This window comes from Ranitomeya imitator, chromosome 2, assembly GCF_032444005.1.
Source record: "Ranitomeya imitator isolate aRanImi1 chromosome 2, aRanImi1.pri, whole genome shotgun sequence".
In the NCBI taxonomy this organism is placed as follows: domain Eukaryota; kingdom Metazoa; phylum Chordata; class Amphibia; order Anura; family Dendrobatidae; genus Ranitomeya; species Ranitomeya imitator.
In genome coordinates this window covers 562,287,555-562,302,016 of record NC_091283.1, presented here as the reverse complement: position 1 = coordinate 562,302,016, position 14,462 = coordinate 562,287,555, and the positions used below count along the sequence as shown (strand labels likewise).

At 53.2% G+C, this 14,462-nt stretch overlaps 1 protein-coding gene across 2 annotated transcripts in view; it reads left to right on the top strand.

The window, feature by feature from the left end:
* Positions 1-6,105: 6,105 nt before the first annotated feature.
* UBE2O (ubiquitin conjugating enzyme E2 O) overlaps positions 6,106-14,462 on the top strand; it is a 61,838-nt gene continuing 53,481 nt past the window's right edge. Inside the window, exon 1 of one of the 2 annotated variants that reach the window (XM_069752088.1) lies at positions 6,106-6,295. In XM_069752088.1, the coding sequence (XP_069608189.1) occupies positions 6,158-6,295 (138 nt within the window). In that variant the 5' untranslated portion in view covers positions 6,106-6,157. Of the gene's footprint in view, positions 6,536-14,462 lie in introns of both variants that reach the window. The other variant, XM_069752087.1, reaches the window with a different exon arrangement.

Here is a 14,462-nt window from a genome sequence, read left to right as displayed (position 1 = left end):
ACCTGTGCCGGCCGTTACTGACACTTCCGTGCTACATACAGGTGACAGTGACCTGTGCCGGCCGTTACTGACACGTCCGGGCTACATACAGGTGACGGTGACCTGTGGCGGCCGTTACTGACACGTCAGTACTACATACAGGTGACGGTGACCTGTGCCGGCCGTTACTGACACGTCCGGGCTACATACAGGTGACGGTGACCTGTGGCGGTCGTTACTGACACGTCGGTACTACATACAGGTGACAGTGACCTGTGCTGGCCGTTACTGACACGTCGGGGCTACATACAGGTGACGGTGACCTGTGCCGGCCGTTACTGACACTTCCGTGCTACATACAGGTGACGGTGACCTGTGCCGGCCGTTACTGACACGTCCGGGCTACATACAGGTGACGGTGACCTGTGGCGGTCGTTACTGACACGTCGGTACTACATACAGGTGACAGTGACCTGTGCCGGCCGTTACTGACACGTCCGGGCTACATACAGGTGACGGTGACCTGTGGCGGTCGTTACTGACACGTCCGGGCTACATACAGGTGACCTGTGGCGGTCGTTACTGACACTTCCGTGCTACATACAGGTGACGGTGACCTGTGCCGGCCGTTACTGACACGTCCGGGCTACATACAGGTGACGGTGACCTGTGCCGGCCGTTACTGACACTTCCGTGCTACATACAGGTGACGGTGACCTGTGCCGGCCGTTACTGACACGTCCGGGCTACATACAGGTGACGGTGACCTGTGCCGGCCGTTACTGACACGTCCGTGCTACATACAGGTGACAGTGACCTGTGCCGGCCGTTACTGACACGTCCGGGCTACATACAGGTGACGGTGACCTGTGCCGGCCGTTACTGACACGTCCGTGCTACATACAGGTGACGGTGACCTGTGCCGGCCGTTACTGACACTTCCGTGCTACATACAGGTGACGGTGACCTGTGCCGGCCGTTACTGACACGTCCGTGCTACATACAGGTGACGGTGACCTGTGCCGGCCGTTACTGACACTTCCGTGCTACATACAGGTGACGGTGACCTGTGCCGGCCGTTACTGACACGTCCGTGCTACATACAGGTGACAGTGACCTGTGCCGGCCGTTACTGACACGTCCATGCTACATACAGGTGACGGTGACCTATGTCGGCCGTTACTGACACTTCCGTGCTACATACAGGTGACGGTGACCTGTGCCGGCCGTTACTGACACGTCCGGGCTACATACAGGTGACGGTGACCTGTGCCGGCCGTTACTGACACGTCCGTGCTACATACAGGTGACGGTGACCTGTGCCGGCCGTTACTGACACTTCCGTGCTACATACAGGTGACGGTGACCTGTGCCGGCCGTTACTGACACGTCCGTGCTACATACAGGTGACGGTGACCTGTGCCGGCCGTTACTGACACTTCCGTGCTACATACAGGTGACGGTGACCTGTGCCGGCCGTTACTGACACGTCCGTGCTACATACAGGTGACAGTGACCTGTGCCGGCCGTTACTGACACGTCCATGCTACATACAGGTGACGGTGACCTATGTCGGCCGTTACTGACACTTCCGTGCTACATACAGGTGACGGTGACCTGTGCCGGCCGTTACTGACACGTCCGGGCTACATACAGGTGACGGTGACCTGTGCCGGCCGTTACTGACACGTCCGTGCTACATACAGGTGACGGTGACCTGTGCCGGCCGTTACTGACACTTCCGTGCTACATACAGGTGACGGTGACCTGTGCCGGCCGTTACTGACACGTCCGTGCTACATACAGGTGACGGTGACCTGTGCCGGCCGTTACTGACACTTCCGTGCTACATACAGGTGACGGTGACCTGTGCCGGCCGTTACTGACACGTCCGTGCTACATACAGGTGACAGTGACCTGTGCCGGCCGTTACTGACACGTCCATGCTACATACAGGTGACGGTGACCTATGTCGGCCGTTACTGACACTTCCGTGCTACATACAGGTGACGGTGACCTGTGCCGGCCGTTACTGACACGTCCATGCTACATACAGGTGACGGTGACCTATGTCGGCCGTTACTGACACTTCCGTGCTACATACAGGTGACGGTGACCTGTGCCGGCCGTTACTGACACGTCCGTGCTACATACAGGTGACGGTGACCTGTGCCGGCCGTTACTGACACGTCCGTGCTACATACAGGTGACGGTGACCTATGTCGGCCGTTACTGACACTTCCGTGCTACATACAGGTGACGGTGACCTGTGCCGGCCGTTACTGACACGTCCGTACTACATACAGCTAACGGTGACCTGTGCCGGCCGTTACTGACACTTCCGTGCTACATACAGGTGACAGTGACCTCTGCAGGCCGTTACTGACACGTCTGTGCTACATACAGGTGACGGTGACCTGTGCCGGCCGTTACTGACACGTCGGGGCTACATACAGGTGACGGTGACCTGTGCCGGCCGTTACTGACACGTCCGGGCTACATACAGGTGACGGTGACCTGTGGCGGTCGTTACTGACACGTCGGTACTACATACAGGTGACAGTGACCTGTGCCGGCCGTTACTGACACGTCCGGGCTACATACAGGTGACGGTGACCTGTGGCGGTCGTTACTGACACGTCCGGGCTACATACAGGTGACCTGTGGCGGTCGTTACTGACACTTCCGTGCTACATACAGGTGACGGTGACCTGTGCCGGCCGTTACTGACACGTCCGGGCTACATACAGGTGACGGTGACCTGTGCCGGCCGTTACTGACACTTCCGTGCTACATACAGGTGACGGTGACCTGTGCCGGCCGTTACTGACACGTCCGGGCTACATACAGGTGACGGTGACCTGTGCCGGCCGTTACTGACACGTCCGTGCTACATACAGGTGACAGTGACCTGTGCCGGCCGTTACTGACACGTCCGGGCTACATACAGGTGACGGTGACCTGTGCCGGCCGTTACTGACACTTCCGTGCTACATACAGGTGACGGTGACCTGTGCCGGCCGTTACTGACACGTCCGTGCTACATACAGGTGACGGTGACCTGTGCCGGCCGTTACTGACACTTCCGTGCTACATACAGGTGACGGTGACCTGTGCCGGCCGTTACTGACACGTCCGTGCTACATACAGGTGACGGTGACCTGTGCCGGCCGTTACTGACACTTCCGTGCTACATACAGGTGACGGTGACCTGTGCCGGCCGTTACTGACACGTCCGTGCTACATACAGGTGACAGTGACCTGTGCCGGCCGTTACTGACACGTCCATGCTACATACAGGTGACGGTGACCTATGTCGGCCGTTACTGACACTTCCGTGCTACATACAGGTGACGGTGACCTGTGCCGGCCGTTACTGACACGTCCGTGCTACATACAGGTGACGGTGACCTATGTCGGCCGTTACTGACACTTCCGTGCTACATACAGGTGACGGTGACCTGTGCCGGCCGTTACTGACACGTCCGTACTACATACAGCTAACGGTGACCTGTGCCGGCCGTTACTGACACTTCCGTGCTACATACAGGTGACAGTGACCTCTGCAGGCCGTTACTGACACGTCTGTGCTACATACAGGTGACGGTGACCTGTGCCGGCCGTTACTGACACGTCCATGCTACATACAGGTGACGGTGACCTGTGCCGGCCGTTACTGACACGTCCGTGCTACATACAGGTGACAGTGACCTGTGCCGGCCGTTACTGACACGTCCGGGCTACATACAGGTGACGGTGACCTGTGCCGGCCGTTACTGACACTTCCGTGCTACATACAGGTGACGGTGACCTGTGCCGGCCGTTACTGACACGTCCGTGCTACATACAGGTGACGGTGACCTGTGCCGGCCGTTACTGACACTTCCGTGCTACATACAGGTGACGGTGACCTGTGCCGGCCGTTACTGACACGTCCGTGCTACATACAGGTGACGGTGACCTGTGCCGGCCGTTACTGACACTTCCGTGCTACATACAGGTGACGGTGACCTGTGCCGGCCGTTACTGACACGTCCGTGCTACATACAGGTGACAGTGACCTGTGCCGGCCGTTACTGACACGTCCGGGCTACATACAGGTGACGGTGACCTGTGGCGGTCGTTACTGACACGTCCGGGCTACATACAGGTGACCTGTGGCGGTCGTTACTGACACTTCCGTGCTACATACAGGTGACGGTGACCTGTGCCGGCCGTTACTGACACGTCCGGGCTACATACAGGTGACGGTGACCTGTGCCGGCCGTTACTGACACTTCCGTGCTACATACAGGTGACGGTGACCTGTGCCGGCCGTTACTGACACGTCCGGGCTACATACAGGTGACGGTGACCTGTGCCGGCCGTTACTGACACGTCCGTGCTACATACAGGTGACAGTGACCTGTGCCGGCCGTTACTGACACGTCCGGGCTACATACAGGTGACGGTGACCTGTGCCGGCCGTTACTGACACTTCCGTGCTACATACAGGTGACGGTGACCTGTGCCGGCCGTTACTGACACGTCCGTGCTACATACAGGTGACGGTGACCTGTGCCGGCCGTTACTGACACTTCCGTGCTACATACAGGTGACGGTGACCTGTGCCGGCCGTTACTGACACGTCCGTGCTACATACAGGTGACGGTGACCTGTGCCGGCCGTTACTGACACTTCCGTGCTACATACAGGTGACGGTGACCTGTGCCGGCCGTTACTGACACGTCCGTGCTACATACAGGTGACAGTGACCTGTGCCGGCCGTTACTGACACGTCCATGCTACATACAGGTGACGGTGACCTATGTCGGCCGTTACTGACACTTCCGTGCTACATACAGGTGACGGTGACCTGTGCCGGCCGTTACTGACACGTCTGTGCTACATACAGGTGACGGTGACCTATGTCGGCCGTTACTGACACTTCCGTGCTACATACAGGTGACGGTGACCTGTGCCGGCCGTTACTGACACGTCCGTACTACATACAGCTAACGGTGACCTGTGCCGGCCGTTACTGACACTTCCGTGCTACATACAGGTGACAGTGACCTCTGCAGGCCGTTACTGACACGTCTGTGCTACATACAGGTGACGGTGACCTGTGCCGGCCGTTACTGACACGTCCATGCTACATACAGGTGACGGTGACCTGTGCCGGCCGTTACTGACACGTCCGTGCTACATACAGGTGACAGTGACCTGTGCCGGCCGTTACTGACACGTCCGGGCTACATACAGGTGACGGTGACCTGTGCCGGCCGTTACTGACACTTCCGTGCTACATACAGGTGACGGTGACCTGTGCCGGCCGTTACTGACACGTCCGTGCTACATACAGGTGACGGTGACCTGTGCCGGCCGTTACTGACACTTCCGTGCTACATACAGGTGACGGTGACCTGTGCCGGCCGTTACTGACACGTCCGTGCTACATACAGGTGACGGTGACCTGTGCCGGCCGTTACTGACACTTCCGTGCTACATACAGGTGACGGTGACCTGTGCCGGCCGTTACTGACACGTCCGTGCTACATACAGGTGACAGTGACCTGTGCCGGCCGTTACTGACACGTCCATGCTACATACAGGTGACGGTGACCTATGTCGGCCGTTACTGACACTTCCGTGCTACATACAGGTGACGGTGACCTGTGCCGGCCGTTACTGACACGTCCGTGCTACATACAGGTGACGGTGACCTGTGCCGGCCGTTACTGACACTTCCGTGCTACATACAGGTGACGGTGACCTATGTCGGCCGTTACTGACACTTCCGTGCTACATACAGGTGACGGTGACCTGTGCCGGCCGTTACTGACACGTCCGTACTACATACAGGTGACGGTGACCTGTGCCGGCCGTTACTGACACGTCTGTGCTACATACAGGTGACGGTGACCTGTGCCGGCCGTTACTGACACGTCCGGGCTACATACAGGTGGGTAACGTTCAGACCACTGCACATGCGGTCGGTTGCGCGTTTTCTTCCTCGCTCATAGTCCGAGTGGCAGCCGGTTCCCTGGTAACACAGTGCCGGTTACCCCAGCAACAGCATCCCTGCACCTTAGTAACGACGTTGGGCGGGATGACGTCACGTCACTCTTCCGCCGTTCTCCCCTTGGTAACCGCCCAGGCCGGCGGCTGCTCCTCTGTTCTCTTCCGGACAACAACAATGGCGGATACCGCGGACCCCTCATCCCCTGTGACAGCCGAGTCCCCGCCACTGGCCGGCAGCGTGGGTTCCCAGCGGCTCCTTTTCTCACATGACCTGGTGTTCGGGGCCTACAGAGGCCAGAGCCGGTTCGGCCTGGTGAGGCTCATCCACGGGGAGGACTCGGAGAGCGAGGCAGAGGAGGTTGTGGAGGAAGAGGGGGCCAGCGGGGGCCGAAGAAAGGGAGGCGCCGGTGGAGGAGGAGCGGGCGGGGGAGAGCAGGGCAGCCCCGGATCCGAGCCGTTGTGGGAGGCCAGCAGGTTCGGGCCCCTGAAGAGGGGCTATGTGCGGGTGCAGTGGTACCCATCGGGCATCAGACAGGACATGAAGGAGACCAAGGTGAGCGGCGGTGTGCACGGAGCGTCCTGCTGTAGCCATTGTGGCTGGCGGGATGGGGCTCCTGGAGGAGCTGTGTATTTATGTATCGGGATTGTGGCAGGTTGAGGCCAGATTATAGTCCCGTGCTGCTGCAGATTTCCTTCCATCCAGTCCCCGTTCCTCATCGTGGTATATTCTGTGTGATCTCTGGCGTTGCGCCAGTCCCACTGTGGCAGCTGCTTTCAGGGTCGATTAGCTGGGAGCATGACGTCCCAGGGGCTGGCTACTAAGTGTCAACCTTTGGCTTTCATGTGGCCATATAATATATGTATGAGGTGTGTCCTTCGTGGTTTACGGGTAACGGGTCAGTGACAGATGGAGCAGACTCGGCCAAAGGTTTACGGGTAACGGGGCAGTGACAGATGGAGCAGACTCGGCCTAAGGTTTACGGTAACGGGGCAGTGACAGATGGAGCAGACTCGGCCAAAGGTTTACGGGTAACGGGGCAGTGATAGATGGAGCAGACTCGGCCTAAGGTTTACGGTAACGGGGCAGTGACAGATGGAGCAGACTCGGCCAAAGGTTTACGGGTAACGGGGCAGTGACAGATGGAGCAGACTCGGCCTAAGGTTTACGGGTAACGGGGCAGTGACAGATGGAGCAGACTCGGCCTAAGGTTTACGGTAACGGGGCAGTGACAGATGGAGCAGACTCGGCCTAAGGTTTACGGGTAACGGGGCAGTGACAGTTGGAGCAGACTCGGCCTAAGGTTTACGGTAACGGGGCAGTGACAGTTGGAGCAGACTCGGCCTAAGGTTTACGGTAACGGGGCAGTGACAGATCGAGCAGACTCAGCCTAAGGTTTACGGGTAACGGGGCAGTGACAGTTGGAGCAGACTCGGCCTAAGGTTTACGGTAACGGGGCAGTGACAGTTGGAGCAGACTCGGCCTAAGGTTTACGGTAACGGGGCAGTGACAGATCGAGCAGACTCGGCCTAAGGTTTACGGTAACGGGGCAGTGACAGTTGGAGCAGACTCGGCCTAAGGTTTACGGTAACGGGGCAGTGACAGTTGGAGCAGACTCGGCCTAAGGTTTACGGGTAACGGGGCAGTGACAGATGGAGCAGACTCGGCCTAAGGTTTACGGTAACGGGGCAGTGACAGTTGGAGCAGACTCGGCCTAAGGTTTACGGTAACGGGGCAGTGACAGTTGGAGCAGACTCGGCCTAAGGTTTACGGTAAGGGGGCAGTGACAGTTGGAGCAGACTCGGCCTAAGGTTTACGGTAAGGGGGCAGTGACAGTTGGAGCAGACTCAGCCTAAGGTTTACGGTAAGGGGGCAGTGACAGATCAAGCAGACTCGGCCTAAGGTTTACGGTAACGGGGCAGTGACAGTTGGAGCAGACTCGGCCTAAGGTTTACGGTAACGGGGCAGTGACAGATCGAGCAGACTCGGCCTAAGGTTTACGGGTAACGGGGCAGTGACAGTTGGAGCAGACTCGGCCTAAGGTTTACGGTAACGGGGCAGTGACAGTTGGAGCAGACTCGGCCTAAGGTTTACGGTAACGGGGCAGTGACAGATCGAGCAGACTCGGCCTAAGGTTTACGGTAACGGGGCAGTGACAGTTGGAGCAGACTCGGCCTAAGGTTTACGGTAACGGGGCAGTGACAGTTGGAGCAGACTCGGCCTAAGGTTTACGGTAACGGGGCAGTGACAGTTGGAGCAGACTCGGCCTAAGGTTTACGGTAAGGGGGCAGTGACAGTTGGAGCAGACTCGGCCTAAGGTTTACGGTAAGGGGGCAGTGACAGTTGGAGCAGACTCAGCCTAAGGTTTACGGTAAGGGGGCAGTGACAGTTGGAGCAGACTCAGCCTAAGGTTTACGGTAAGGGGGCAGTGACAGATCAAGCAGACTCGGCCTAAGGTTTACGGTAACGGGGCAGTGACAGTTGGAGCAGACTCGGCCTAAGGTTTACGGTAACGGGGCAGTGACAGTTGGAGCAGACTCGGCCTAAGGTTTACGGGTAACGGGGCAGTGACAGATGGAGCAGACTCGGCCTAAGGTTTACGGGTAACGGGGCAGTGACAGATCGAGCAGACTCGGCCTAAGATTTACGGTAACGGGGCAGTGACAGATCGAGCAGACTCGGCCTAAGGTTTACGGTAACGGGGCAGTGACAGATCGAGCAGACTCGGCCTAAGGTTTACGGTAACGGGGCAGTGACAGATGGAGCAGACTCGTGCTGAGGCTCTTGGATTGTCATCAGATAAAAGCCTGTGCTATAGGTAATGTGCAGATCACTCACTGATTACATAGACGGCACTGGATGGCGAGCAGCCTGCTCTGGCTGGGAAGGGTTAACAGACTGGGTGGGGGATAACGGTACATTGCAGTGTGCACAGTCACATGGGTGTGCGGGAACCATCCCATCATCTGTGGCCTTACCTGCGACCTCTCACTAATGGATGATTGACACATTGCCGCGTGCGCCAGGATCTCCTGCTGTGATACGTCTCCGTCCTAGAGCTCTGCTCACGCCGTATACTCCCTTACACTGATAATGCAGGGATGTGACCCGTATTTTCTTACGATCTCCCCTCCCCCACGTTGTGGTTATTTATTTTTTTATCCCTTTATGCAAGGTGTGGTGACTTATTCCTACAGATATGGATCTTTAGACCCTTGTTATAAAGCTTGACCATTAAAGGGGTGTTCCTGCCATTGTGGTTTTATCAGTGTTATTAAATATTTGTAAACAATAACCCCTTGGTCACAATATTCTGTCTTATAACCTCCAGATTGGTCTTTTCAGGATATAAGAAAAGCCGTATACAGAGAGGGCAGGGACTCGATTACAGCCTGCTAAGGGTAACTGTTCTCGGGACGGACCCCCAGCCATCATTCACTTACCTATCTTCTGAACAGGTGCTAGATGTTGTTTATGGGACCACCCTGTTAACTCCTTAGAACGGACTTTGGGGGCTTGTCCTCATGGGACTGACGCATGTGAGATCCGTTCTATAATACGGGACACATTTTACAAAATCTCATTGACTCGCTGCGGAGCAAATTGACCAGAGCTCCGGGTGTTCCATCTTCAGCATGTCGGATTAGGCTGCGTATTTCTCCCGTTGCAGTTTTACAATAAAATCTGATGCAGATTTTTCTGGCTAAGGCCACGTGCACACGCTGAGTTTTTGGTGCCACACTGATGACCTTGGTACTGTTTTGTTTCCATATACGTGTTTTATACTGATGTGTGAATGAGGCCTAATCAGGAGAGCAATTCATGTCTACCCTTTATCGTCATGGTTACGGATGGCTGTATATTGGGAGAGGGCACGTCCTTGATGCCCATATCCCCTTAAGTCTACTTTAATGTGCGTTTGATACTAATGCAGACAAATGTGGCAAACCTCCCCTCTCATGGCTTCAACTTGTGTACATGGCATAGAATTAGGAAAAAAAAACCTCGCAGGAGGGACATAAACTTAAGGTCACTATAGATGGTTGAGGAAATGGGAGAAAATGCCTTCTGGTGGGAACATTTGTGGATGTTTTATTACTCTTGTGTTTAGTTGTCCAGGATCGGCGTTACCTGCCGTAAGTTGATGGCGAGATGTGAAGCCCACTACAAACGATGCATGTTTCACCTACTGTTTCCTGCCGGCTTCTCTACAGCAGGCCCACTACAAGGGTAATAATCTGTTGGACAATCGGCTCTTCCGATAGTAGATCCAGTGTCTCAGCTCGGGCCTTGATATTTCTTTTCGTTGTATACATAGGTCATTCACATAGGCTGCGCTATTGATGACCTTTGCCTCGGCCAGGATTCCCAAGATCTAGTTTGGGGGATGAGCATATGACACTTTTTTAGTGCTCCGGTACAGAAAGGGGCCTCTTCTTCAGACTGTTTTCTTGCTGTGCCCAATGCACGTTGAGATAGGTCGAGAGAGGTTTTGATTCTCTTGAGTCACTTCCAGCGCTCTGAAGTAGTGCAGGCAACCACAGAAATCGATGGACTCCCCACAATGTCACTTTGAAAATAAATATACATTTTATCCCATAGCTATATTAACCTGACCACAGGGCTCCAAGCATTAGACCTCTGCAAACAGAGGTACCTTTATTCAGACTGTGCCATCCCCTAAACCGTGCACGTGACCCACTATAGGACTGCTGGCATCTACATGATGACCAGGAGATAAACAGGTGGAGGTGAGGCATGTCCTCTGCTGTTGACCAAGTCTTGTACAGCTTTGAGTCTCCGTTAACTGGATGTTAAGCAGCTGCCAACATTTTTGACCCCTCGGGCTGGAACACATACTATTTAACTCTTTAGTTGGCTGCCTGGATTTCTACTGCCCTTAAAATTGCATTTAACACCGTAAACCCCCTTTAAAGAGACCAGCTGCTATAAGATCTCCCATACACCGCACATAGGGACGCGAGGGAACTTTTCCTTTGTAGCACACTGGCAGATGCAGCATGGAGGACCTAGTACAGCTCTACCACAACATCATTCTTTCTTGGGCAAAGTGGCTTGTTTATTTCTGGCTTTTTTATCTTTTTCCTATACACTTTTAGTGAAATCAAAGTTACTAAATGGGGGATCTGCAGTTCTCATAGAGAGCTGCTCCAAAAATCATTTTAGTCAGGAGGGTTTAGCACATTTATTTATGTAAGGATTAGTAGTGATTACATAATGCTTCATCTCTCCTGTGGAAGCGCTGCAAGGAAACTGATCACTTTCTCATGCTGATCACTAGGAAATCCAGCATCCCCATACCATGTCTTCGGAGGACTGTCACTGCCATTATGCGCCACATTACTCGGCAGTCAATAACTACCCTCAGCACTTTACTGCATGAGACCATTGAGGCAAATGATTGGCTGCAGCCGTCGCGCAGGCTCTGCTGGTTGCAGCCGTCGCGCAGGCTCTGCTGGTTGCAGCCGTCAAAATGAAACACAAGGCAACTGGGGTGCATCGGGGAGTCAGCGGTGAATTTGCAGTATTATGCAAAAGTTAGGCAGGTATAGGAAAAATGCTTAAAAAATAGAAGTTTTAAAGGGCACCTGTCACCCCGAAAATCGCGGGTGAGGTAAGCCCACCGGCATCAGGGGCTTATCTGCAGCATTCTGTAATGCTGTAGATAAGCCCCCGATGTATCCTAAAAGAGGAGAAAAAGACGTTAGATTATACTCACCCAGGGGCGGTCCCGCTGCTGGTCAGGTCGGATAGGCGTCTCCGGTCCGCTGCGGCGCCTCCCATCTTCTTTCCATGACGTCCTCTTCTGATCTTCAGCCACGACTCCGGCGCAGGCATACTTTGCTCTGCCCTGTTGAGGGCAGACAAAGTACTGCAGTGCGCAGGCGCCGGGCCTCTGACCTTTCCGGCGCCTGCGCACTGCAGTACTATCCTCTGCCCTCAAGAGGGCAGAGCAAAGTACGCCTGCGCCGGAGCCGTGGCTGAAGATCAGAAGAGGACGTCATGGAAAGAAGATAGGAGGCGCCGGAGGGGACCGGAGACGCCCATCCGACCTGACCAGCAGCGGGGCCGCCCCTGGGTGAGTATAATCTAACGTCTTTTTCTCCTTTTTCAGGTAACATCGGGGGCTTATCTACAGCATTACAGAATGCTGTAGATAAGCCCCTGATGCCGGTGGGATTACCTCACCCGCGATTTTCGGGGTGACAGGTTCCCTTTAAAAAGTGCAAACTAAATAAACAAAAGAGAAATCTAAATAAAATTAGTTTTTGGTGTGACCGCCCTTTGCCTTTAAAACAGCATCGGTTCTTCTAGATACATTTGCACACAGTTTTTGAAGGATCTCAGCAGGGAGGTTGTTCCAAACATCTTGGAGAACTAACCACAGATCTTCTGTGGATGTAGGCTTGTGTAAATCCTTTTCTCTTCATGTAATGTCAGACAGATGCGATATTGTTGTGATCAAGGCTCTGTGGGGCTTCTTGTTCTTCTTTACACTGAAGACATTGGCTGTATGTTCGGGGTTATTGTCCAGCTGCAGAATAAATTTGGAGCCAATCGGATGGCTCCCTGATGGTATTGCATGATGGATAAGTATCTGCATATATTTGTCAGCGTTAAGCAAATTATTATTCCTGACCAAACTTCCATTTGCTGATACGCAGCCCCAAACATATAAGGAACCTCCACCATGCTTCACTGTTATCTGAAGACAGTCATTATTGTACCGCTCTTCAGCCTTCCAGTGCACAAACTGCCTTCTGTTACAGATGAATATTTCACATATTGATTCTTCAAACCAGAGCACCCGCTTCAATTTTTCTGCACCCCAGTACTTATGTTTTTGTGCATTGTTGAGTTATTAGGCCTTGTTTCCATATCGAAGGTATGGCATTTTGTCTGCAATTCTTCCATAAAGACCACTTCTGGCCAGTCTTCTGTGGACTGTAGATGGCTGTAGGTGGGTCCCACTGGCTGATGCAAGTTCTGAGTTGAGGGCACTTCTGGATATCTTCTGATTTCGATAGGGAAGTGAGCATGTTTCTTTTCTAAGTTACTTTGTACAATTACTGTGTCTACAGTCCTCAGCGTAGCTCATTTCTTGATGTCCTCAATGTTGAGAAATACAGGCAGATACTTATCCATCTTGCAATACCATCAGGGAGGCGTCTAATTGGCTCCAAATTTATTCTGCAGCAGGAAAACGACCCCAAACATACAGCCAATGTCATTAAGAACTATCTTCAAAGAAAAGAAGAACAAGGAGGCTTGGATGTTATGTTGAGGCCCCCACTCAATGTCATTAAGAACGCCAAGATTCCTCCTTCTTTACCCTGAAGATATGTTGAGGCCCCCACAAAGTCCTGGTTTCATCATCGCGTCTGTCTGGGATTACATGAAGAGACAGAAGGATTAGCACAAGCCTACATCCACAGAAGATCTGTGGTTAGTTCTCCAAGATATTTGGGACAACCTCCCTGCTGAGATCCTTCAAACCCTGGGTGCAAATGTATCTAGAAGAACTGATGCTTTAATGCTGTTTTGAAGGCAAAGGGCAGTCACATAAAATTTTGATATAATTTAGGTTTCTCATCTGTTCATTCACTTATTGTTAATTGATAAAGGCTGACAATTAATACTTCTATTTACAAAAGCATTCTTACTGTGCAGAGTCTTCCACTCCAGTACTGTATATTTTTGAATTAATTTCACAGTATTGATTCCTGTAGCCAGATTTTTAATTAGCTTGGTCAAATACTTGAATGCACCTTTCTATAGCGTTAGATAATGACATAATGCTCCTCTGCACGCAGGGTAGTGGCACAATGACATGACTTTTCTGTGTGATTCTGCTGCGGTGTTCACATTGATCTAGGGAGTATTGGCTCATCTGATGCAGTTTGTCTGCATTGTATCCTAGGAGTGTTCTGGCAGGATGCCTATATGTTCAGCAGTGCTAATACATTCAGTTCCTATGGTGTGAAAGTATTACTAGAGGAGTCAGCAGTTCTAGAGAGGACTGGACAAAGAATGGGGAACAGCTCACCTTTTGTTAGAAGCCCAAATAGCTGTAGGATGTCATGGGCTACAATAGTATTGCCAAGCTTTTCTTTCTTCTGAGAGGTTACTATATGAACAGCCCTGGGGAAGCGCCCCCTAGGGACAATATGTTCAGATTAGTGTAGCAAGTGTAAAATAATGTGCACAAAAGACATTACCCTGTCTAATGGCTCCTGTAAAAATGACGCTCCTTGGTAATCTGTGGCCATAAATCTGAGCATGACAAATCAGCACATTTTAAAGGGTTGCTCCATGAGCATCATATCACCCATCCACAGCATCGGTGATGATGTGATCGCCCCACTAATTACTATGATGGGAGTCCCTTGTGTGGATTGATAGTGAGCATGTGCAATCACTACTTCATTCACGATCTATAAAAGTGGTGGTTGCATATGTG